Below are 27,012 nucleotides of genomic sequence, written 5' to 3' on the forward strand. Positions count from 1 at the left end.
AAATTTCAGCTGTAATAGAATCCTGCCTTTATTCTTTCACAGCAGTGCTTCCCTTGCCCACAGTCAGCAAGAGACTTGAAACGGGCCAAGATTTTGCATGAGTGCTGCATGAGTGCTTCAAAATTGCCAGGTGTTCTGAAGCAGGGGTTCTCAACATTTTTCTTTCTGAAGCGCCCCCAATATGCTATAAAAATTCCATGGCCCAACTGTGCCACTGCTACTGTTTTTAGTAGATTAAAAGCCAGGGCCAACGTTAGGGGGTAGCAAACAGAGCAGTTGACCAGGGCCCCACGCCACAGGAACTCCACGAAGCTGAGTTGCTCAGGTTTAATCTTCTGCCCCAGGCAGCGGTGCTCAGGATTCAGCTTTCTGCCCTGGGTCCCAGTGAGTCTAATGCTGGCCCTGCTCTCTGGTTTATTTTGGTGGACCCCCTGAAACCTGCTCACGGCCCCCCCGGGCCATGGACCTCTGGTTGAGAACTGCTGTTCGGAAGGACTGCTCATACAAGGACTTGATCGTGAAATATTGAAGTCAGTAGGAGTATTGCCATTGATTTGAATGGCTGTAGGATGATTCTCTAATTTGTGTATGAGAAATGCAGGATTCCCCTTATTTGAAACTCTGGCATATTTCCATTTGTATTATTACTATCCGGATATAAACATCAAGATGGAATTAAGGTTGTAAATACCTCACAAATGTGTGAAAGCCAGGAAACCTCAACGTTAAAATGTGTGTCTAATGACATAACAAATTGTGAAGTTTGCAAATATAGAGTGGAAGACACCTTAACTGTGTCGTACTCTGTTATTCTGTGAACCCTCCTGGTAATGTAGATATCTGTCTAGAAGCATCGTCACAATCTGTCCCAATGTTTTAAATTACTAGCAGGGCAATGTAATACATTTCAGTTGTTCTCTGTGTAGAATGGATATGTCTGTAATCTCTGAGTTAGACACTCTGGGTCCAGTTTAAATATAGTCTTTAGAGAGTGGGTAGAGATTAAGGTGAATATATGTAGGTGGAGGGGTGTAGGACCTACACAGGAAGATAAATAAGAATATTGGTCTTACAATGCAAAGTCCAGCAGAGGTTGATTTGAGCCTTGAGAGTTCCAGTGGAATGATAGGTGTAGAGGGTGGTTGTGAGCTGCTTGTAGATAATAAAGTATATACAAGTGGCATGTTGACTTAAATGGAAATAAATGAGCTTTTGCAGGGAAGGTCTTTGAGTCGGTTTGGAGGGTACAAAGTGATGTGTCTAGCTCATCAAAGGAGAGTGAGTTGGAGAACAGGTTGTTCATGTGGAATAGGTAGGGCCCTACCAAATTCAGGTCCATTTTGGTCAATTTCACAGTCATAGTCATAAGATTTTAAAAATCTTAAATTTCATGATTTCAGCTATTTAAATCTGAAATTTCACAATGTTGTAATTGTAGGGATCCTGACCCCAAAAGGAGTTGTGGGGGGAAGGGGCTGCCTTGCTGCTACCCTTACTTCAGCGCTGCTGCCTTCACAGCTGGACAGCTAGCCAGCAGCAACACAGAAGCAAGGATGGCATGGTATGGTATTGTCACCCTTATGTCTGCGCTGCTGCCTGCAGAGCTGGACCCTTAGTCAGCAGCCACCATTCTCCAGCCACCCAGCTCTGAAGGCAGCAGCGCAGAAGTAAGGCTGCCATGGTATGGTATTGCCATCCTTACTTTTGCACTGCTGCTAGTGGGGCACTGCCTTCAGAGCTGGTCTTCCAGCCAGCAGCCGCTGCTCTCCGTCTGCCCAGCTCTGAAGGCGGCGCAGAAATAATGGTGGTGATACTGTGACTCCTTGCCACCCCAAAAATAACCTTGTGACCCTCCCTGCAACTTCCTTTTGGGCAGGACCCCCAATTTGAGAAACACTGGTCTCCCCTGTGAAATCTGTATAGTATCGGGTAAAAGCACACAGAAGACCAGATTTCATGGGGAGACGAGATTTCATGGTCAGTGACGCGTTTTTCATGGCCATGAATTTGGTAGGGCCCTAGTAATAGGTGGCTGAGTATGCATATGTTATCGCATAGATGATTGTCAACAAAGATGTACATGTTGCTATTAAGGGGTCTGGTTATGTGTCCATATATTATAGTGATAAGTACCTTGGGGAAGCATAGATTAACTGTAGTGGGTATGTGGACAAGAATAAAAAGATGGCAGAGTTAAGGTTAGGTTAACTTCCATACATTTTTGATTGTTTCATTGATTTCACATTAACTTGGAATTTTCTGGCTTGCAAACTTGCTTTTCAAAAAACATACTGCCTCTGACCATGGCTAGTACCAGATGTTTCAGGGAAAGGTGCAAGAAACCTACAGACCTTGTCTAAATTGGAGGGGGGGAAGATGTTCTTTAAAAAATGGTTATAGCATTAATTGTTGTTTAAAAACATGATGGTATCTTTTGTAAATGGTGAGTAACAAGGGGACAGCTCCTAGGTGTGACTAAGACCAGATAGCAATACTTGTAGGTGCTAACACAAGCCTGAGTCAGGTGGCATGGGCCAGCCACAGGTTTTTAATCGCAGTGTAGACATGCCTTAAAATTTTCAATGTGCTACAATGTGACCAGCACCACCTGATTTACCTTCTCTGTAAACCAGTGCTTCTCAAGCTATCTGATGTGGGGGACCAGCAACTTTTTTTCCAATGTGCCATGGACCGGTGCCATATTATTATCCTATTCAACGCACTTATGAGGAAACTCGCCGCGGACCGGCAGCCGATGGCTCGTGGACCGGCACTGGTCCGCGGACCACCACTTTGAGAAGCACTGCTGTAAACCACTCACTCTTTTGCTATACCTCTCATCTCTTCTAAATTAAGCAGTCTCAATCTGTGAGATCTCTCTTCACATGAAGTCTTTTCCTGTGTAATATTTTTTATCACCCATCTATGAATCCCTCTTTATGTCTGCATTATGGGTGTGGGCTCAATGTCCCATGATGCAGTTCTTCCCAGCTCGGCATTCAATGGGCTTCTGGCTGCATTTCGTTGCATTTTTCAGTGGCCTACAATTAGTGTGTGCCCACCGTCTTTGTCTGAAAGGATGGATCCCACACTGCTTTCTACTGTTATGTGGTCACTGTTATGAACACATCACGGATGGTCATGCAGTATATCTAGAGCACCCAGTCTCAACAGGAATCAGAGTTTCCTGACCTGCAGTGTGCCATGGAAAGAAACAACACCAGATTACTTCTGGCATTCACAGAGCAACTATACACGGCGGACTGTCACTTTTGAGCTCGGTAAACAAGCACTGAGTGTTGGGATTGCATCATTATGCAGGTCTGGGATGACAAGCAGTGGCTTCAGAACTTTCAGATGCAGAAAGCCGTCTTACAGGAACTGTGTGTGGAGCTTGCCCCAGCACTGCGACCCAAGGATACCAAAATGAGAGCTGCCCTCTCTTTGGAGAAGCACATAGTGATCACTGTGTGGAAGCTGGCAACTCCAGACCGCTACTGGTCAGTTGCGTATCAGTTTGGAGTTGAGAAGTCTACCATTGGGTTGCAGTAACACAAGTGTGCAGGGCCGTTAATCGCATCCTGCTACAAGGGACTGTGACTCTTGGCAGTGTACGTGAAATATCGGATGGCTTTTTGGCAATGGGATTCCCTAACTGTGGCGGAGTGATAGATAGTATGCATATTCCAATTTTGGCCGCAGACCATCTTACGACCAAGCACGTCAATAGAAAGGGGTACTTCTCAATGGTATTTGCAAGCGCTTATGGATCACTGTGGGCGTTCCCCTGACATCAATGCAGGATAGTCCAGAAAGGTGCATGATGCATACATCTTCAGGAATACTGGCCTATACAGAAAGCTCTAAGCAGAGACTTTTTTTCCCCTCCAAACCAGACGATTCCAGTCGAAGATGTTGAAATGCCCATAGTGATTCTGGGAGACCCAGGGTACCCCTTATTCCCATGGCTCATGAAGCCTTACATGGGAAACCTGGACAGCAGGAAGGGGTGCTTCAACAGTAGGTTGAGCAGGTGCAGAATGACACTGGAATGTGCCTTTAGCAGATTAAAAGTGTGCTGGCGCTGCCTTTATGACCGGTTAGAATTAAATGAGGAAAATATTACCATGGTCATAGCAGCCTGCTGTGCACACCATAATATTTGTGAAGCTAAGGGTGAAAAATTTCCTCCAGGATGGAGCATGGCAGTGGATTGCCTGGCTGTTGAATTTGAGCAGCCAGCTACCAGCGCTGTTAGGGGCATAACGGGGGGAATTTAGGCCTTGAGGCAACATTTTAACAATGAGCACTAGTAATGTTTTTTTTCCATACAACACTCTGTCATGCTTTTAAGTTGCCACCTTGCAGGAAAATTGTAATGATTCCTGAACAGGATTTGTAGGCAGAAAATGATCAAACTGACACTATGTATTACTATCAGCAGCAACCATCACGTGTAGGAGACAAATAAGATTGCTTTTGTTTCAGAGAGTTTGTTTTTATTAAATACCAATTAACAACACACACCAAATGCTTGGTGGAAAGGGAGATAAGAGTGCAGGGCAGTGTAGGCTCTCATAGCTATGTGTAAGTCCAGCTGTCATTTTAGGAAACTGTCCGAGGGGTGGAATGAATGGGGTACTGAGACCTTCTGGGAAGTTACAAGGAATGTATTGGAGGAATTTAGGGAGGGTATGGACAGCAGTTCTGTATTGTGTTCTGCCTGGAGCATGATTAGGGACTGCCTGGAGCATGGTTAGCATCTCTGTTTGCTCCTCCATCACTTTTATCATCCTCTCCCGGCACTTTACAATGCGCTCCTCACTCTCCTTTCTGTCTTGCCTTTCTATTTTAAATTTTTCCTTCAGGGTCTCTCTCCACTCCCTGCGTTCTTTTTTTCAATCTCTGTGGATTGGAGCACCACTCAGAACTCCCTCCTTGCTCCGCTTTGGTCGCTACCTTTTCTGGCAGAGGCGCTGTGTAGGGGATTTCCCTGAAGGCCACATCTGCCAAAGCACAAGAAACAATACACAGAAGCACGATTGTTAGTTCGACCCAGTATTGAATCATTATAGTAAAATACACCTATTTTAATATACGGATCACTTTCTCTCTGTCTCTTGGCAAGCACTCATCTCGGCGAATACCCTAAACATGGTGAGTTTGGCCGGGGTGGGAAGGAGGTTGGGCGTTCAAGATGGGGCAAAGGGTCTAGGTGGTTTTTTTAAGGGGATCACTGCAGGTGATTAGGGACAGTATTGTAAATTCTATCACCATTTTCTGCAGGCGTGGGTCATTGAAGCCGTACCTCCCTTCTAAGGGGTAGCAAGAGTGCATCTCCTGCATGCATGCGGCTTCAAACCCAGTCCCTATGCTGCTCACCCATTTTGGTCCCTGCACAAGTGATTGCCGATTGGTGCAGGAAAGTTTTCTACAATGGGGGAAGGAACAAAGCAGCTCTGCCAAGGAACCTTGGGCAGAGGATTGGCCAGTATCTCCAGGAAAGTTTCCTAGAGATCTCTCTGGAGGATTCCCGTGAAATCTTGGAGTGCATTAACATACAGTTCCACCACACTGCTTAGCTGCACAGAAAATGTGGAGCACACTCAAACACCGCTAGTCTTGTACATTTCTATCTCTTCACCCACTTCTACAATATAGTGAGCAAATGACAACTCTACCTCATATAACCGAGCAGCATCAACTCAAAAATATTACTCTTCTGCATCATGTGTGCCAGAGATGGACTTCTGGGACTAGCTAGACTCCTCCAGAGTGGAAAAGAGGTCCTGACTAGCCGCGCCACCGGACGACCCTGCCGTGTGCTCCACGTCGTCCTCCAACTCAACCTCCTTGTCCACGACTTCATTCTTGGGGTTGAGTCCACTGTCTGCCTCCTCCAGCCCCACCAAAGTATCCACAGAGCTGATGGAGGTGGGGTCACTGCAAAGGATGGAGTCCAGCTTCTTACAGAAGCAGCAGGTCTTCAGTGCAGCACCAGAGTGATGTTTGCCTCCCTTGCCTTCTGGTATACCTGCCTCAGCTCCTTTATCTTTGCACAGCACTGACATGTGTCCTGTTTGTAGCCCTTATTCAACTAGCCATGAGAAATCTGCCCATAGGTATCAAAGGTCCTATGGCAGAACTGGGACTGCACAGCCTCCTCCCCCCACAGTGGCAGCAGATCCAACAACTCAGGTACGCTCCAAATGGGAGAGCATTTGCTGCGTGGAGCCACCATGGGCAGCTGGGAAGATGTGATATGAGCTCTCCGTGCCAAGCAAACAGGAAGTGGAATTTCAAAAATTCCTGGGCCTTTAAAGGGGAAGGGGTGGATGCCTGGGTGCAGAGCAGTGGAGTTTGAACTGCTGACCAGAGCGGGCAGAATAGGTATTTTGCGACACCTCCTGGAAGCCATTTACAGCGACATAATCAAGCGCAGTGTCTACACTGACTTTGTCCATATAACTTTGCCATAAAAAGCTCTACACCTCTCGTTGAGGAGGTTTTATTTTGTCAGCAAAGCAGGAGAGTTTTCTGGGCAGAAGGAGCACTACAGTGTTTACACCTCCACTGTTTTGTTGACGAAAGCTGACTTTTGTCAACAAAACTGTGTGGTGTAGACAAGGTCTTAGTCACTCTTGGCAACTTGCCAAGATTTTTGAACCAGCAAATATACTAATCATAATAGTTCTATGTGCATGTAGGAGTTCACATTACAGTGGTCATTAAACTGGACTAGTTCATAGGGTTTTCTACATAATCTTGTATAATGCTGTAAGATGCTTTGTGATATGTAGAGCATAGTTTAAAAGCAAACTAACTAAACTTCCACTCTAAAATGCTTAAGTACTAGTTAAAGATACAGACATCATCATGGAACAGATTGGTTTGTGCTCATTTTACCCTAATTCTGAAGTATTTACAGGAACACAAACTAGTAAAAACCAGAAAACCCTTTAAGTTAAAGGGCGGGAGGGTAGCAGGGAAAGTACCATGTGGCCTAGACATTATGGGTGTCCCTCTAAACAGTTTAGTAATTTATTATCCCGTTTCTTGGTACGGGAAGACATGGCACTTCTCTTCTCCCACACACACATGGATTGGACACATTCTTCTTTTACGCCTGGTCTGCGCTACAGAGTTAGGTCAATGCAAGGCAGCTTATGTTGACCTTACTCTGTAAGCATTTACACTAAAATGTCACTCCCACCAATGTAGCTCACCCGTCATGCAGACTTAACTCCACCTCCGTGTAAACACTGTGTTACTTACATTGACTTTAGTGGCCTCCAGGAGGTGTCCCACAATGCCCCATCATGACCTCTCTGGTCACCATTTTGAACTCTGTTACTCAGCGGCCAGGTACACAGGTACATGCCCCTACCCTTTTAAAACCCTGTGAATTTTTGAAATTCCATTTTCTGTTTGCTCGGTGTGTAGAGCTCACCTAGTGCCTACCCAGCGCACACTGCAGACACACTCCTGCCTGGAGTATACAGGTGGTGGTGGATCTCCCGGGTCTGTGGGAGAAGAGGCTGTGCAGGCACAGCTCCGATCCAGCCGTAGGAACATCGATAGTCGTCTTTATTAGTTCACAGTATAGGCCGGCTGGGTCTGAGGTCATTCAGAGAAAATAGCAACAGGTGCATTTCCAATTTATATTACTACACACACAGCAGTCATTGTAAGGTTCATACTGGGGTGCAAAAAAACAATGTGAGGCAGAGCACACTAAAGCAACACACATTACTGTGGTTCACTATTAAAACGGTCTTTCAAAGCCTCCCTGAGCCATATAGCTCCCTGTTGAGCTTTTCTTATAGTCTTGGTATCTGGCTGCTCACTTCTGCCCTCCACCCTGGTGGATACTTTTCCCTCTTTGCTTCACAAATACTATGAAGCACACAGCAGGCATCTATAACCATTGGGATTTCCCCCCCTCCCCCCACTGAATTCTAATCTCTAGGCAGCACTAGCAGCCTTTCAAATGGCCAGAGGCACATTCAAGTGTCCTTCTGAACCGACTCAGCCTGTAGACGAAGCGTTCCTTGCTGCTGTCAAGGTGGCCATGATCCATGGGAGTAAAGGATAGGCTGGGTTTCCCAGGTTTCAGAGTAGCAGCCGTGTTAGTCTGTATCCGCAAAAAGAACAGGAGTACTTGTGGCACCTTAGAGACTAACAAATTTATTAGAGCATAAGCTTTCGTGGACTACAGCCCATTTCTTCGGATGCATAGGATCACTACTGGCATTTCAACAGTGATCCCCTAGTTTGGAAAGAAAGTCCTGCTTGAAGCTTTCTGAACAGGCCTGTGTTCTTAAAGATGCATCATGCACCTTTCCCTGACCATCCCACATTGATATTGGTAAAACATCCTCAGTGATCCCCCAGCACTTTCAGTAACATAAAAAAGAATCCCTTTCTGTTGATGTATTCTGTGGCAAGGTTGTTTAGTGCCAAAATAGGGATATGCATGCCATCTATCACCCCACTGCAGTTCGGGAACCCCATTGCTGCAAAACCATCCACTATGTCCTTCACATTGTCCAGAGTCATAGTCCTTCGCAACAGGATGCGATTAATGGCCCCGCACACTTGCATCACAGCAACCCCCATGGTGGATTTCCCAACTCCAAATTGATTCCCGATTGATCGTTAGTAATGTGATGTTGCAAACTTCCACACAGCCACTTGCTTCTCCACTGTCAGTGCAGCTCTCATTTTGGTGTTGCTATGCCAGAAGGTTGGATCGAGCTCTGCACACACTTTCAGAAATATGGTCTTGCATATCCGAAAGTTCTGCAGCCACTGCTAATCATCCCATACCCACATAACAGTGCAATCCCACCAGTCAGTGCTTGTTTCTTGGGCCCAGAAAGGGGGCACCACTGTCTGCAGCTGCTCCATGTATGCGAATAACAAATGTGAATTGTTTCTTTCTATGTCCCACAGCAAGGCAGCCTCCAAGGAATTGTCTTGTTCTGCCAGACTCCTCTGGCAGCTCTGCAAATACTGCAGGATCAGGTGCGGTGTGGTCACAATGCTCATCATAATAGTACAGAACTGTGCAGGATCCATGCTTCTCACAGAGATGGCAGACCTGCAGCTTTGCAGGGCTTTTGCAAAGAAGCTCAAAACATTCTGAGATGTTGAAACCATGTTCCCAGTAACCCCTGCATGATTTGTTTGCCCCCACGAGGTATTGCAAACCCTTCCCAAAACACTCTGCGCTAGATGGTGGCAAGTTGAGTGGCATAGCTACCCACGGTGCACTGCTCTGTGTCAGTGAAAGCGCTGCTAATGAGGATGTGCACCACGGACACGAGGAGCGTAGTGTGGACATGCAAAAGCAATTTAATTACTGCAGCAGCTGTACATTGATGTAACTTAAGTTGACTTAATTTTGTGGTGTACACTTTCCCTTAGTCAGTTTCTCAGCCTTTGCTTTCCTGGAAAGGGGTGATGGATAATAATGTCTACCTGTGATATTTGTAGTAAAGAAAGAGGAGTTGAAGAAATACATGCATCTTGGTTTCCTTCTTGGATAGTAAGTACAAATGGAACAGAGGCTTCTGTTGATGCAATGTTACACTACTCAGAAGGCAGTGAGGTCACTGTAGTAACTTACCATGAGCTTGTGTTCTGTTCCTTATTTACACATAGATTTACAGGACTTTTGTGCAAACTTGTATTCTACCCTAATGCATTAGAATAAATTCAACTTGTGAATACATACAGTTTAACTAACCCTAAGGCACTTGCTCTATTTCTTCTTTTTTTCCAATTCCTCTGTCTTCCTATCATGCTTTTCTGCCCTGCTCTGCTTACCCAGCTCCATTATCTCTTCTCACTTAAAGAGTGATGCCTCCTTTTATCTCTTAACCTTCCATGTCCCTACCCAAATACCTGGGATAATTGTGATTAGAACAGCAGTTCTTAACCAGGGGTCTGGGGCCCCCTGGGGGGGGGGTCGCAAGCAGGTTTAAGGGGGTCCACCAAAATAAACCAGAGATCAGGGCTGGCGTTAGACTTGCTGGAACCCAGAACAGAAAGCTGAAGCCGGAGTCCTACTGCCTGGGGTGGAAGCCCAAGCTCAAGCCCCACCAACCAGGGCTAAGCTGAAGCCTGAATAGCTTAGCATTGCAGGGCCCCCTGTGGCATGGGGCCCCCTGTGGCATGGGGCCCCAGGCGCAGTTGCATTGCTTTCTACCCCGTGGATATGCAGAAAAACAGTTGTTGTGCCACATTTAGGCTGTGGAATTTTTATAGCATGTTGGGGGGGGCCTCAGAAAGAAAAAGGTTGAGAACCCCTGGATTAGAGTTTGCCCAGGCTTTCACGCCTCCACTGTGGGATAAAGATAAAGCTCTGTTCTGATCCTCTGCAGGCTGCCAGTCAGTATCAGATACTCAAGTCTTTCTCAGATGTTTGTCCATGTGGGTTTCTCCATCTTGGGAGACAGACCTGTCCTCGCTTACAGACAACCCCCCAACCTAAAGCAAATACTCACCAGCAACCACACATCACTGAACAAAACCACTAACTCAGGAACCTATCCTTGTAACAAACCCCGATGCCAACTCTGTCCACATATCTATTCAAGTGACATCATCATAGGACCTAATCACATCAGCCATACCATCAGGGGCTCGTTCACCTACACATCTACCAATGTGATATATGCCATCATGTGCCAGCAATGCCCCTCTGCCATGTACATTGGCCAAACCGGACAGTCTCTACGCAAAAGAATTAATGGACACAAATCTGACATCAGGAATCAAAATACTCAAAAACCAGTGGGAGAACACTTTAACCTGTCTGGTCATTCAGTGACAGACCTGCGGGTGGCTATATTACAACAGAAAAACTTCAAAAACAGACTCCAACGAGAGACTGCTGAGCTAGAATTGATAGGCAAACTAGACACAATCAACTCCGGTTTGAATAAGGACTGGGAATGGCTGAGCCATTACAAACATTGAATCTATCTCCCCTTGTAAGTATTCTCACACTTCTTATCAAACTGTCTGTACTGGGCTAGCTTGATTATCACTTCAAAAGTTTTTTTTTTCTCTTAATTAATTGGCCTCTCAGAGTTGGTAAGACAGCTCCCACCAGTTTATGCTCTCTGTATGTGTGTATATATATCTCCTCAATATATGTTCCATTCTATATGCATCCGAAGAAGTGGGCTGTAGTCCACGAAAGCTTATGCTCTAATAAATTTGTTAGTCTCTAAGGTGCCACAAGTACTCCTGTTCTTTTTGCGGATACAGACTAACACGGCTGCTACTCTGAAACCTGTCATGTGGGTTACTGGTACATTGAATAGCTAATTGGTGTTAGGAAAGAGGGAGGTGGAAGTGTATATGAAGCAAAATATCAGTACTTCTGGTATTCAGTGCCCCTTGGAATCTGCAACTTTTGGTTGCAAGAAACATTCTGAAAGTCATAGGTTGCACACCAGCAGGTGAACTGTAGTTTGAGCAGACCATGATGTTGATACATTGTCAAAGCAACACAGTCAAAGAGAGAATAATCAATAGACCCAAGAAGGGAGGAACATCAGAAGAAGATGCAATAAAATAGATGTGAATAGAGGCAGATAGCAGTGTGTGTCTGTGCGTAATATGCATGTATACACTGATATTTTTTCAAAATGGATATCGAAAGTTAATCTGAATCATACCTAGGCAACTGGTTTGATATTCAGAAGTGCAGAACAATTCCCTTTGAAATCAAAAAGGAGTTGGATGTGCTCAGCACCACTGGAAAGCAGGCCACAAATATTTGTGCCTTGTTTACCCAATATAAAATGTGTCTAATATGCTTTGCATTTACTTTACAGCCTTTCATCTTTAGTGTCCCAAAGCTCTTAACAATTCTTGTCACCTTTGTAAGCCCTAAATTAGCTGGCTTCACTAAGTGTAGAGTTTTGAAATACTGTGAGAGATGCTTTTGGTCTAGTGTTGGGGGGCTCATCTCAGAGATCAGAATTCCAATCCTGATTTTATTTGTAGCTTCATATGGAAACTAATTTAAACTTTTATCCTGTGTTATCCCACCTGTAAAATGGACCCGTGCATGCTCTCTCAAGACTGAGGGGTCATTTTGATGAGGAATACAGTTGTTGTCATTTTACCCGATTCTGGAATTTACTTCCTCTTTTCTAAGGAGTACTTGTGGCACCTTAGAGACTAACAAATTTATTAGAGCATAAGCTTTCGTGGACTACAGCCCACTTCTTCGGTGGGCTGTAGTCCACGAAAGCTTATGCTCTAATAAATTTGTTAGTCTCTAAGGTGCCACAAGTACTCCTGTTCTTCTTTTTGCGGATACAGACTAACACGGCTGTTACTCTGAATCTTTTCTAAGGGAGAGCCCCAGCTGGTTCATTGTAGATCAGGGATCAGCAACCTATGGCACGCATGCCAAAGACGATTTCTAATGGCACACTGCTGCCTGCTGGAGTCCCGGCAGTCAGCAGTGTGCCATTAAAAATCTGGGTCACTCTTCTCTGCCCTCTGTCCCTCCCGCGGGGGCAGGGGACATAAGCTTGGTCCTGCCAGCTCCCCTGCCTCTTCCTGCAGTGTGCTGGGTTCCTGCCGCTCCTCCTCCTCTCCATCCCTCCCTCCCTGCCGGCAGATCAGCTGATAGCCCTTGTGAGGGAGGGGCTGGGGGAGGAGTGGAGTCAGCGTGCTCGCTGGAGGCAGAGAAGAAGCAGGGGCAGGGCCTTGGGGGAGGGTGGAATAGGGGCATAGCCCCTCCAGCCCCCTGCAGTGAGCACCCCATGACCCCAGCCCTCTGCCGTGACCCACCACACACACTCCAAGCCCTGAGTCCTGTACCCCCTCACACACACACAGCCCTCTGCCCTGCAGCCCCGCACACACCCCAGGCCCCTGCCCTGAGCACCAGACTGGAGCTCCTGCACCTCTCCCCTCCCCCCCCCACCCCCCGGTCTGGGGTTCTGGCTGCCGGACCCTTGCCAGCCAGGTTCCTGGCCGCAGGGCCCGCTCAGCCCACTGCCCATCTAGGTGAACAGAACCCCAGACCAGCAGCGGGTTAAATTAAAATTAAATTAATTTAATTTTAAATGAAGCTTCTTAAACATTTTGAAAACCTTGTTTATTTTACAATACAACAATAGTTTAGTTATATAATATATAGACTTATAGAGAGAGACCTGCTAAAAAACATTAAAATGTATTACCGGCATGTGAAACCTTAAATTAAAGTGAATAAATGAAGACTCGGCACACCATTTCTGAAAGGTTGCCGACCCCTGTTATAGATGATGAAAATAGTCACAGTCACCATGGATCCATTGGCTTTGACAGAAATTTGTCTAGTTTCCAAATAAATGGCAATTTCTTAAAAACCTTACTTTTTCTACTCTTGAAAACTACCTTGTGCACAAGCCATTGTTAAAATCTACCAATGCCTGAAATTTTGTATTCTAGTGAGTTTTTAACAGAGGATCACAAGCAGTATTGGACAAAAATTTCAGAACTGTTTACATATTGACATTTTTATTTTTAAAAATTCTGAAATGTTCTTGTTGCCAACAAGATCTAGCTATAAACATTTTGAAATTATCTGTTTAGTTACAAGACAAAATCAGCCTTCTACTATGACTGGTGGCAACCTTAAGCATAGAAAAGCGAGCACCTCTCCATTATAAATGGCTAGAACTCCAATCTTGCAACTCCAAAAATGCAGGTCACTTGAGCCAAAGAAAGATGTTAGCTGTAGAACAGGGGTGGGCAAACTTTTTGGCCCGAGGGCCACATTGGGGTTGCAAAACTGTATGGAGGGCCGGGTAGGGAAGGCTGTGCCTCCCCAAACAGCCTGGCCCCCACCCTCTATCTGACCCCTCCCACATCCCGCCCCCTGACTGCCCCCTCAGAACCTCTGACCCATCCAACCCCCGCCCTGCTCCTTGTCCCCTAACTGCCCTCTCCTGGGACCCCCACCCCTAACCGCCCCCGGGACCCCACCCACTATCCAGCCCCCCCTGCTCCCTGTCCCCTGACTGCCCCGACCCCTATCCACACCCCGTCCCCCTGACAGGCCTCCAGGACTCCCATGGTTATCCAATTCCCCTGACCGCCCCCCAGAACCTCCACCCCATCCAACCACTCCCTGTCCCCTGACTGCCCCCCAGGACCCCCTGCCCCTTATCCAATCCCCCGGCCCTCTTACCATGCCGCTCAGAGCAGCATGTCTGGCAGCCGGATGTGGCCCACCTCGGCTGTAGAAGGATCCTTATGTTCTTGCTAAGCTGCAGCTGGCCAGTAGAGGGCAACATGCACAAATACATGTAGTGTCTGATCCTGTTTCCACTGAAGTCAGCGTCCAAAACAGCCCTTTACGTTAACAGGAGCAGGATTTGGGCCCCAAACTATCCACAGCAAATGTTACTAAATCATCTGTTTTCTTTAAATATGACTGCATATGAATTTTTATGGAGATTGAACAATGTGGAAAGTTGTACTTTTTGTGAGCTAGAGGGAGACAAAGAAATGTGAATTCATCAGAATTTCATTTGGGGTATTTTTTTAATGACTTGTAATTCTCAAACAGGTTGCACTTCCTTCAGATTTTGCAGAAACATCTTCCTTCTGTTTTAAGAATAAATCTTGCAGTTTTAGGACCAAATGAAATTTCCGAGTTCATGTATACTGGTGCTTCATAACAAAAGCTGGCTGCAACCATATTGTTATTACTTTATTTTCATGCTTTTTAAAAATAAATAGTTCAAGATTGCCTTTGATATTGCTGGCAACTGTGTAAAGTGAGACTCTAAGATGCATAAGCAATAATTTATAAGCAATGAATAATACCAGTGTACATCCTGCCTTTAGGATTTACAGATTTTTTTTTTAAGTATGTAGTAGGAAATGTGCATATCACTTAATCTCTCCTCCCCCTATCCCTTCCTTCCCTGAAACTGGCACAGTAGTTGTTTCATTTCAGATTGTGTTCCACTACTACTTTGGTATTAAAGCTGTTACCAACAGTATGTCAATCGAATGTGAACCCAAAGTTCTGCTTGTTTCCATGTTAGAATATCAGTGAATGTAACGAGTCCCTATTGTCTGACCATTTGTCTTCAGTCTGAACTTCTGTCCCATCAATTTGTACTGCTTGTTGTCAAAACAGTCATCTAAGTGACCTCGTAAAATACCTTTCTTGTTTCTACAGCAGGAAGGCAAAATGGAAAGCGAGACAATCGAAGCTATTGGGGAGGAGTCGGAAACTTTCATTAAGGGGAAAGAAAGAAAGACCTATCAAAGACGCCGTGAAGGTGGGCAGGAGGAGGATGCTTGCCATATACCACCGAACCAAGCAGATGGGGGTGAAGTAGTGCAGGATGTCAACAGTGGCGTGCAAATGGTAATGATGGAACAGCTGGATCCAGCGCTGCTTCAAATGAAGACTGAAGTAATGGAAGGCACAGTGGCTCAGGAAGCAGAGGCTACAGTAGATGACACACAGATAATAACACTTCAGGTTGTTAATATGGAAGAACAGCCTATAAACCTTGGTGAGCTTCAGCTTGTCCAAGTACCTGTTCCAGTGACTGTACCTGTTGCCACTACGTCTGTGGAAGAACTTCAGGGAGCCTATGAAAATGAAGTTTCCAAAGGAGGCCTGCAGGAGGGAGAGCCTATGATCTGTCACACGCTCCCTTTACCAGAAGGGTTCCAGGTAGTGAAAGTAGGTGCAAATGGTGAGGTGGAGACACTGGAACAAGGTGAACTTCAGCCACAGGAAGATCCCAATTGGCAGAAAGATCCAGACTATCAGCCACCAGCCAAAAAAACAAAGAAAACCAAAAAGAGCAAGCTCCGGTACACTGAGGAAGGCAAAGATGTGGATGTTTCTGTGTATGACTTTGAAGAGGAGCAGCAGGAGGGTTTGCTGTCTGAGGTTAATGCAGAAAAGGTGGTGGGCAACATGAAGCCCCCTAAACCAACAAAAATCAAAAAGAAAGGTAAATTAACTATTCTTAAGTAGCTCTGTTTAAAATGTATTTGTCACAATGGGAACTTACAAAAGGGCTGAAAAAGAAATGACAATAAACTCAGCTAGACTGTATTGGGAGTAAAGCCCTTGTGTTAGTAAAAAAATTCCTCTGTTATTAATTAAAGCCATAAGTAAAAGCTCTCTGTTCTTCCATTTTCAGAGGAAGTTTCCATCTTCTGTTCCTGTGCTACGTAGCTGTTTACTTTGCTTTGAATATGATGCTTTGACCTTGTTGCTACTGTACAACTAGACTTGAAAGGGTTCTATTTTACTACATTTCACTGGATAATGTAGATATTTGTTTCCAAGACTTTAGTATTTTTATCAACAGTTTTACACCAAATGATAAAAACCCAGATACTGGGTTTTTTTTAACCAATTACCAGATAAAATTGACAGCAAAAGAATGCAGTGTTTGTGTTTGATTGTGTTTGTGAGGACAGTGCAGGAGAAAAATGATTACTGACATATTAATTAAAATCCTAAAACAATAGCTTATCTCACTGCCTTCTATTTCTAATAGAAAGTACAGTTCAATTTAGTTGCACAAGATTACTTTCCATGTAATAGTTTCATGGAACAAGGAAAGGCTATTGAAATCTTGAACCTAATGTAGAGCAGTGGAGTACGTGGCTGATTAGAGTAAAGCTGGTTTACTTTGTGGCCAGGTGTAAAGAAGACATTCCAGTGCGAGCTGTGCAGTTATACTTGTCCACGTCGTTCTAACTTGGACCGCCACATGAAAAGCCACACTGATGAAAGACCACACAAGTGCCATCTCTGTGGTAGAGCTTTCCGGACAGTCACGCTGCTGAGGAACCACCTCAATACTCACACAGGTATTGTATGCAGAGCTAATGCTGTACAGTCAGTAAAGACAATGTTATAGTTACACGTCTTGTACAGTAGGAGTTTTATAGGATTCACTCTTTAGTATTAGTCTTTCCCTCCCTTGTATCTCCTATAAGATATTCCTGTAGGAAAAGGATTTCGCAGTGCTGTTACCTCAGTGTTTCTGAGATGAGCCCAGTTAGCTTTGCTTTTTGTCTTGCTGGGCCAGTGGAGAAGCTCAGTATGCACCTGGATATAACTTGACAAATGGCCTGATCCAGCTCCCTTTGCAACTATTGGAAAAATCCCTTTGACTTTAGTGGAAGTTGATTCAGGCCTTAAGCTTACATCAGTTCCATGACGGGTTCAAAGATGAACAAAAGGACAGGGACCCCCAAGAGAAGAGTGTGAGGGGGACCAATACAAAATTATTTAAGTTTATATGGGAGAGGGAAAAATAGAAATGAATTACTTAGTTTTATTAGAGAGGCTTCTTAAAGTACCTGTCTAATGGCGAATGGGAATGAGAACCAAAATAAAGCCACCACTCGCAACAAAGTGAGCAGGGGGGGAAGATGTTTCCATATTCCCAATTTATTCTACACACAGAGCGCCTAGCTAAATGATTGGATTCTAGGAATAACCATGGGATCAGAAGACAATACAGTATTTTGTTTATCTATATATACGGTGTTTCATTTAGCTAAATACATCCTTTTGATCATCCTCAAAAATTGTAAATCTCTTTAGTAATATGATGGCTATTTTACACACAAGTGGCAACTTTTCAGTTCAAGCGCACAATATCTGTGCTACAGTGTCTCAGGTTTTTCTGATTGTGAATCCAAAGTTTCTAATTTATAAAAGCGAAACTAGCATGTGTTGTTTTCGTTGGCTCATCACTCAACTTTAATATTTTCCCCCTCCTTCCTGGCTATACACATATAGGTACTCGCCCTCACAAGTGCCCAGACTGCGATATGGCCTTTGTGACCAGTGGAGAGTTGGTTCGGCATCGCCGTTACAAACATACTCATGAGAAACCATTCAAATGTTCGATGTGCGACTATGCTAGTGTAGAGGTACGTTTGGGTTAATCATTACCACAGAATCAACCATTCATGCCATACATGGCAAGGGTCTGCGTCAACAATTTCCATTAAAACATTTTATTTAGGGGAGTTTACACTTTGGCCATAAAAAGTGGTCTTTAAGCAAAAATTTTGTAAATAAGGCGTGTCTTTGAAAGCAAATGGTGAGATTAAAAAAATAAATAAATAAAGAGAAATTGGTTTGTGGGTGGTATGTGCACAAAAAGCCTAAAGATTTTTCCCTAGCCTTTGGGGACCCAATAGCAGAGTTTTAATAATAATAAAATTCAACATTCAGGGTTAATTAGCTAACCCCTGGATGTAGGAGGTAACAATATCTTGAGATAAATGTACTTCAAGGTTGGCAACACCCTCAGATTTAAGAAATGTGCTCTCAGTCTTGTACCGTGCACTTGCTTGTTAAGAAGAATGAGCATTTGCGGTCAAAATGAGTCATGTGTGTTTTGTTTTTTTTGTTTGTTTTTTTTTTCCTTGGTCTCTCTTCTCCAAAAGTCTGTCTTCTCATTCAAAATTATTGAAAAGCTGACTGGGAGGTGGCTTACTGGAATGTTCTTCTCCTTTCCCTAATCAGCACTGAAGCTGAAGGAGAGTTTTTAAAATGAATGTAACTTTAAAAAGAAATTACTCATGCTGGGTAGTAGGGAGAAGAGGCTTAGGCAAGCGAAGGATCGGCATGATTGACAGGAGTGGGACATGTGCAGTAATAGGTTGAGATGGTACAGGAAGAAATGGAAGTGGGTATTTCAGTCTCATTGTAGTTGCTCCTTTTTGATCTGAGTGGTTAGCCAAGTTCAGGGTATTGTGGATGCTCCAGTTAGGAGGGGAAAATTATGATAAGCACGTATTTTCGTGTTTATTGACAAGGAGTGTACAAAGTTCTGTTTCCTTGAACATAGGAAGAACCAAACAAGAGATTCTTTTCTTACAGCCCCAAGCCTCATTAGCCAGCACCACAAGCCCCTTCTCTGTCAGGATCACAGATTCTCCAGGCTGTGCCTGTTTTATTCTGTGCTGTCTCTGAGTCTTCCTTCTCTTACTCACACACACATTTCTGGGCAGCCTTGCATTTGTCTGGGTTTTTTCTGGAGACTGCTGTTATTTCAGTCACTTCTTTACATTCATCCTGAATGAAAGATGGTGGTTATGCCTGATTCGTAACAGCAAGATTTAACCCAACCAACAGCGCCGTCTAGGTTCTTTTGCTGTGCAGTTACTGTGGACTTTTAATCTGAGCACTTTATGGATATGAAGTTCTGAGGGCTGCGATGAATGTAGTACAGTGAATTACATAGTGTAGTTGAGAAATAACCAGAAAATCACTATGCACATCATTCCCCTGAGCTAGCTTGAGCTGGGATTTGTTGTTCTGGGTCAGTAACCATGCAACGCCCTCATACACTCTAGCTGAGGCTATTCCATTTCACATCTATACTGATTCGTAACGTGGGCTGAACCTTTTGGGTAATACAAGAAGTCAAAAACCCAGCAGAATACTTCAGTTTAAAAAACCCGAAACTTATCACTGAATTTCTTGGCTTGGATTCTGAAAGGCTGCCTTATTCATCTGTGCTAACACCAACCACATTCTTGGATTTCAGGTCAGCAAGTTGAAACGCCACATTCGCTCTCATACTGGAGAGCGCCCATTCCAGTGCAGCTTGTGCAGTTATGCCAGCAGAGATACTTACAAACTGAAGAGGCACATGAGAACTCACTCTGGTATTGATTCCATGCTTGGTTAACGTGCTCTTGGTGCTTCAGCATTGGCCATAGAGGCTCAGGAATGCTAATGTATGCTAGAGCTCTCAACACACCTGTCACCATGAATCTGGCAAAATGAAAGATTGCTTCATGTTTATGTAGAAAAAGTGCAAAGTCTGCAAGTGAAGAGCATGCACCCGGGTTTAGCATCTAAATCGGTACATTGAACGTTTTTGTTACTGAATTGAGAAATGGGAGTTTGCTTGAGAGAGCCTGTCTCCAGTTTTGTCACAGAAAATCAAAAATCTGTTTAGCAGAATGAGAGCTCTAGAATACAGGCATACCATAAAATAGAAGGGTAATATAAATCAGTATAAATCTCTGAACATCAGTGTTTACCCCACTTTCAGTCTTCTCGCAGACATTCAGGGTCACACTTGTTCAATGTTTGGTACAGGAGCATTTCACTAAACTAGTTTGTGAAAATCCCATGGATAATTGACACCAAACACTAGTGCAATACTAATATTGCTGCTAAAGTGTGAAGGAAAAAATATCTTGTAACTGGGGGGGGTGAGAGGGGAGAAGGATATTGGCACTTGTGAAAGCAAAAATCTGATGCTAGATCCTTATATGTTGCACATTAGCCCCTCACAAAACTCTTACTGTACCTAAATCCTCAGCGAGGCAGGTCTGTTTTGGAACTAAGGTGATAAGATGCACAGTGGTTTTGTGATGTGGGCAGATGTGTAGTAGGGGACTGAGACTTCCCTAAACTCCTCTAGCCTATGAAAGGGATAGATCACCAGAGCACTAAAATATTGTGCCACCAAATCCACATTTTGACGGTTCTTTCCAATTCAGGTATATTTTTAATTAGACAAGAGTGGTTAATAAAACTAACTTCATGCACTAAATACTCTTTCCTTCCCTTGCTAAAGGAGAGAAGCCTTATGAATGTTACATCTGTCATGCTCGCTTTACCCAGAGTGGCACCATGAAAATGCACATTTTACAGAAGCACACAGAGAATGTGGCCAAATTTCACTGCCCCCACTGCGACACTGTCATAGCAAGAAAGAGTGATTTAGGTAAGTACCACTTAACCTGGTGGTGAAAAATGTCTTTGAATGGACCAGAGTTGATAGAGGAGTTTTCACAAGGCACAGGGATTAATATAGACTAAATTCCATAGGCGGTAGATTCTTGTGTTGCAAAATATGACACTTACTGACCTGAGTGGTGTTGGACGGTAATTTGTTGATTTATAATAACCACCCCTTACTGTGAAAACGATTGGTTGCTTCTTATACTGTTCCAGTGTGGCAGCATGCTTACCCAGAATACAAAGCAGGCCGCCAGTATGGTGCCCATAGACATGCGCTTACTGAGCCAAAATAAAAATGTTGCTTGCTGGCTCTACAGAATTTGCTGTCACTTGAGATAGTCATTGTACACTGTGGGGCGTTCTGACAGGGATAATAAAGTCTTGCTGGATTGTAGCAGTGCAGTTCCCTTTGCTATGGTTAAGTCTTTCAAGGTTTGTTTTATAAACTGCTCTTGTCACAAGATAGTGAGTTGACAGTAGTTCTCTGGTGAAGTGTGGCACAACATGGCTGGGTTCCTGGCCATTTTGACTTGAATGATCTATTTTTCACACTTTCACAATTGTATGGGTTTTTTTAACCTCTTTCTCTTTCTCTTTCCTGCCCCCCCCCCCCCCCCACCCGCCCAAAGTAAATGGAAGGGTCCAATTGGAAACCACTAACGCCAAACTCTGGCCCGATACTCTCACTGTTTTACCTTGCTCGTTTTGCCACGTACCAAAGTATCTGCCTGCCTTGCATTTTAACTCCTACTCTTCATAGGACATAGTTTTGTGGTTTAATAAATCAGATATTTTAATTAGCTTATTAATGAGCTGTTAGTTCTTGGAGGCTTTCCCAGCAAATTAGTATATGTACATTTAGATTGGCAATGGAAACATACCTTTTTGGTGAACAGGAAAACAGACATTTGAGGAAGAAATTGCTAATCATACATGGTGCTGTTAATGTAATTTCAAAGTATTAATAGGCCCCAGGCTTCTAGCTTCCAACCAGACTACATAACAAAAGCACCCAAGAGGATAGGTATTAAGAGAATATCTTTGCCAGCTGTAATGTAAGGAGAGCAAAGGGTTAAAGACTTTTTCTTGTGTTATTAGGTGTTCATTTACGAAAGCAGCATTCCTACATTGAGCAGGGCAAGAAGTGCCGTTACTGTGATGCTGTGTTCCACGAGCGATACGCTCTCATCCAGCATCAGAAATCTCACAAGAATGAGAAGCGCTTCAAGTGTGACCAGTGTGATTATGCATGCAGACAGGTAAGCCTACTGGTGCTTCCAGAGAGGTTGGCTGTTCACACAGCCCTTGTGAACATCCAGAGCAGCATTCTCATCCAGGCACAGCAAATGTGGGCTAGAAATCAAACATTAAAGAAGAAACTACTAATCTTGGTAGCTGATCAAATTTGATGCCTTCTCTTTTCGTCTGTTAAGGACTGATATAGGAAAGTGTAGTGCCCTTTTACACTGGCCTTAGCCTTCCAGCTAAGGGTCTCTTTAAAAAATTATCTTCTAAAGAAGACAAAGAATGGAATATGTTTGTCACAGAACTGGAGTATTGGATGGCACAGGGGAAAGAAACTGCAGCTAGGATCCTGGCAGCTGAATGTAGCATGGATGGAGATGTCCCAGTTCACCTAAAGGAGCATCTACCCCTCCCCTCTCCTCCCAGATGCTGCTCTCAGAGTGAAATATTAGGGCTCTTCCCCCTATTAATGACAACTGCTAACCTTTTGCATTCATGTGTCTGAGTTCATATTCATTACTGCTCTGTGTTTTGCTTACTCTTCTGAATGAGTTTCTCTCAATGACAGGAGCGGCACATGATCATGCACAAACGTACCCATACTGGAGAAAAGCCTTATGCCTGTAGCCATTGTGATAAAACCTTCCGTCAGAAACAGCTCCTCGATATGCACTTCAAACGTTACCATGACCCCAACTTTGTCCCTGCTGCCTTTGTCTGTTCAAAGTGTGGGAAAACATTCACTCGCAGGGTAAGTGAGGAGACCACGATTTGAATTGATCTCTGTAAGGGGAGGGAGGCTGTTCCATAAAACAATAAGCTGTAAGCGTGTGTTTGAGAGGGGGAGCTGGACGCAGCTCACACTTAGATCTAGTGTATTCTTTGCAGCAATAACCACCTAAGGAAACTAAAAAAACAGTTGATGGCAAAACTCAAAATAAACATACATTAACACAATCACTGGTTTCTCTGGAGTCTACCTAAGTGGGAATTTTTAATTTATTTTTTGTAAGGAATAGGCTATCAAAAGTACAACTTGGCTTGTAAATACGGGCCTGCTACCTGGTTTTGATTTCAGTGTTTGTTTTCCTTTCCCTGATTAGAACACCATGGCTAGACATGCAGATAATTGTTCTGGCCCAGATGGTGTAGAAGGAGAGAATGGAGGGGAGCCTAAGAAGGGAAAACGTGGGAGAAAGAGAAAGATGCGTTCTAAAAAAGAAGATTCCTCTGATAGTGGTAAGAGCACTGCGTAATGAACTGGTTAAATGTACCTAGCCTTTTGTACGAGCTTGTAGTAAACCATCTCTTTACTAGTCAAGACTGTTTTCACTGGAAGTCTACAACATAGTCATTGTACGTGCATTTCATTCCCCCTGGAATGCGATATTGTGTGAGTGTACACATATAAGTATAACAACTTGAATTTTTACCATCACTGACTACAACTGTAAATGGCCTATGTTCTACATGTGTCTCAATATAGTCCAGCTATTGAGACTGGCTTTTGGGGCCAGTTTGTGTCGTGGATAGGGCAAAGATGCAGCTCAGGCTTTCTTTTGAAGGATAGAGTTTTACTGCTGGATGGGGATTAATGAGGTAGATACGGAGGCTTCTAGCTACAGTATGTAGTAAGTGGGTTTCTCTGGCTTCTGGCGGAATTTTAGGTGGGGTGGATGTTCTGTATTGTATAAGGATAAGAAATGGTGTTGCTGTGTGCCATGTGAATGAGTAGCTGATCTGGAGAGAGTCTGTGCTAGTAGACAGTGGCTCTTAATTTCTCTTTACCGTAGATGAGGTGAGGACTTTTGGAGATGACATACAGTGACTGGAAGGAAGGTGGTTTCCTGTGGACAGAGGATGGGATTTGATAGTCAGAGTTGAGGTTTCATAGAACGCAAGTTCAGAATTCTCTGGCTTTCTAAGTGTAGTTGTTTTAAAATAAGTAGCATCTTCCAATGTTCTGAATCAGTTGAAATATCTTAACTTTATTTAGTTTTATTGTATTTATTTGTATTGCTGTAGCATCTGGAGGCATCAGGGCCTCATGATGCTAGGCACAGTATAGATGAGGAAAAACAGCCCCAGAGAGGGGAAATAACTTGTCCAAGGTCACGCCGAAGATCAGTGGCCGAGCCAGAAATAGAATGCTGGTCTTCTGAATACCAGACCAATGCCCCAGCCACTCATTCCTTGCTTGGGAATTAATGTACTTTGTTTCTTTTAGAACGTGGCTAAATCTTTTTACCAGGAGAGCACTTTTTGCATTCATAAATTCCTGGATTCTGATCAATTGAGAGCTTACACACTCTGCAAGCTGGTTCTGGCACCTGGAAAGTTGGGAGCTAACTGGCAAGCGAACAGATTAGGCTGGGGTGGCATGCACCCTAGCGCAGAGAGGATTGCACCTGCTGGAGAAGTAGGGCATGAGTTATCATCCCTGTCTTCTTCCAGGACATGACTAATTGAAAAGAGGCTCATCTCTTTCACTCCTACTCTCAAGGTGTCCAGTTGTCCTGCCTGCCTACTTTCTGCTTCCTAAGCTACCCAGGGCCTGTAGCTTCCATCTATTAATGAAATTGGCACCTTTGTGTTTGTGCTGGGTTCCAGGGTTGGACTGTATACAATAATATATACATGCACACGCTCCATTCAAAGTCCCAGATGACCCTGGTTTTGCGCACTGATTAACAAATTTGCTATTGAGTCATTGAACTCCTGTAGGGGGAGGTGAAAATTTTCTGAAGCAGAAGCCCAGCTGCAAGTCAGGGAGAGGCGAGGGAACCACTTACAGCTCTGGACTGTTTTTCCTAATTGTTCAGGTGAACTGAAGGGTAGAGTTGCAAGGGGTTGATGGTAGAGTCCACTGCCACCTGACTCTCTCTCTCTCTCTCCTAGTGGGAAGCATTCATGTGTGTTCACTTGCACACTGACAACCAAGAGCAGGACTTGATAGGACTGCTGGCAGCCAGCACATACTGGCTGAGAATGGAGATTAGCACTGATGTCTAAAGGGTTAACAGTCAGTTTATATACACTTCCAGGACCCAATGGAATGTTTTATAGTCGATAACTCAAAAACTGTTTGCCTGCACTCTGAATTTTTCCACTTTGAATGGAAAAGTATTGAAGTCCTGTCCTCAACTGAAGAAAACACAGTTGGTGTTTCTAGACCAAGCATTTGAAAGATGATTTTCCAAAACAAAGACTCTCCTTGTCAAACCCTCAAGATGGCTTATGTAGTTAATGTCCAAGGGAAAAAGTCATCTTCCTGACAGAACCTGCATGAGAAATGTCTGGTGGAAAAGGCTTTTTCAGGAAGTTAGAAAAGTGGGGTCAAAACAGTGCTTACTGTGCAAACCTCAATTGTAAAGTTTCATAGTAACACAAGTCCTTAAAAGATAAGCTATGTCTTAGAGGCAAAGAGAAGAGCCTACAGCAAGAGAAGTCTTGTGGTAGAAACTATCAGCTGTATAAAGAATTTTATTTTGTCCAGTAGTGCACACTCTCCAGGTTAGGAAGGAGCTGTGTGGGGTAGGCTGGCCAAAAATCTCTGCTAGAAGAGTGGTGGCTGAACCAAGACTTATTATGTACTGAATACTTTTTAGAGGTTTCACAAGGGGCTGAAAATACTTCCTGACAAATGGAATGCAAAGTGTCTGGACTTTCCAAGGAGTCAGAATGCACAGAGGTAATACGCTAATGTGAAATGTACAGCACGTGGGCAGGAGTTCCTAGCCCAGTCTGCACAGAGAAGTTACGTCACCCACAATGAAATTCATGCTGCATGAAGACTATTTCTTAAACCTGCAGCTGAAAAAATGATCTTAAGTGCTATACATGTTTGTGCCACTGGTAATGCATAATTACCATGAGGAAAGCTGTGATGAAATTGGGCAGATAAACAGAAAATATCAAATATGTTTAATTGTTCTGGTGTGTCTCTTTCCCTCCCCAATTACAGTTGGTATTAGTCTGGGATCTAATAACCCTGGGGTAAAATACCACAGCACGCACATACTCAATGGGAGGGAAATGTTTGGAGAGTGGGAATGTGGTGAGAACAAATAGCCTAGCAAAACCTGGGTTTGCCATGTGATATGGTGGCAATAAAGCCAGTGCACCTGGGGCTGCGGACATCCATAGCATAATCAGGATAATGATAGCTTCTCTCATTACAATGCGGATAGGGTTATATTTAGAATATTTCTGTGCTCTGTGGTGTTACGTGGCACTGGGTGCCTTGAGCACTAGCAGCACACCAACACAGAGGAATTACAGCGAAAGCCAGATACAGTGGATTGAGGTTTATATTTTCCCTTCCCATTCAAAACGTCACAGAAGGGAGCAAAATCATCATGGTATCTGTGCAGTGGCCCCACCACCCCCTCTCTGTGGAACCAGTGGCAGTGTGGAGCCCAGAAGACTTCTGGGCAGCCTTGTGGAGGAAATCTTCACCCAACAGTAGCCATCGTAGCACAGCCAGGCTAGTATTTGTACTGGTTCGGGGCTGTTCTGTGGACCCTTCTGATTGGGGGAGGGGTGCTTCTACAGACATTAACTTGCTCCAGCTCTTATTGCATTTTTCCCACAGTTGGTTTAATGGAAGCTTGCTGCTTAGTGTGGCTTCTCCACTGGCCACACCCCCTTTTCCACACATGCAACGGGTTGTGTATATTCTTCTGTAGAGGGGAGGCACTTACATAGAGGTTGGTCGCAGCCATTTTGCCCTCCACACAACCTCACTCTCACCACATCTTTTCCTGAAGCTTGTTCCCTTCAACTCTACACAGCAGGATGGGCTGAGCATAGGAGTTTCAAGGGTTAAAAGGGTGTTGACCATATTATCTAATGCAAGCATCTGAAGGGAGGAACTTAGGAGGAGGTAGAATTGTTTAGGATGCTCCAATGGGATAGAAATCAAAACCATTAGATTAATTATTCCAAGAAAAGTTTGGAAAATCATTTCCTAGTAGTGA

The 27,012-nt window shown here is 44.1% G+C and overlaps 1 protein-coding gene across 1 annotated transcript in view; it reads left to right on the plus strand.

The window, feature by feature from the left end:
• CTCF (CCCTC-binding factor) overlaps positions 1-27,012 on the plus strand; it is a 56,676-nt gene that overhangs the window by 18,692 nt on the left and 10,972 nt on the right. Inside the window, exons 2-9 of the mRNA XM_054048593.1 lie at positions 15,212-16,004; positions 16,705-16,875; positions 17,816-17,949; positions 19,578-19,698; positions 20,622-20,771; positions 21,887-22,047; positions 22,602-22,784; positions 23,137-23,272. Of these exons, the coding sequence (XP_053904568.1) occupies positions 15,224-16,004; positions 16,705-16,875; positions 17,816-17,949; positions 19,578-19,698; positions 20,622-20,771; positions 21,887-22,047; positions 22,602-22,784; positions 23,137-23,272 (1,837 nt within the window). The 5' untranslated portion in view covers positions 15,212-15,223. The remainder of the gene's footprint in view (positions 1-15,211; positions 16,005-16,704; positions 16,876-17,815; positions 17,950-19,577; positions 19,699-20,621; positions 20,772-21,886; positions 22,048-22,601; positions 22,785-23,136; positions 23,273-27,012) is intronic.

Source organism: Malaclemys terrapin, chromosome 14 (assembly GCF_027887155.1).
Source record: "Malaclemys terrapin pileata isolate rMalTer1 chromosome 14, rMalTer1.hap1, whole genome shotgun sequence".
Classification (NCBI taxonomy): domain Eukaryota; kingdom Metazoa; phylum Chordata; order Testudines; family Emydidae; genus Malaclemys; species Malaclemys terrapin.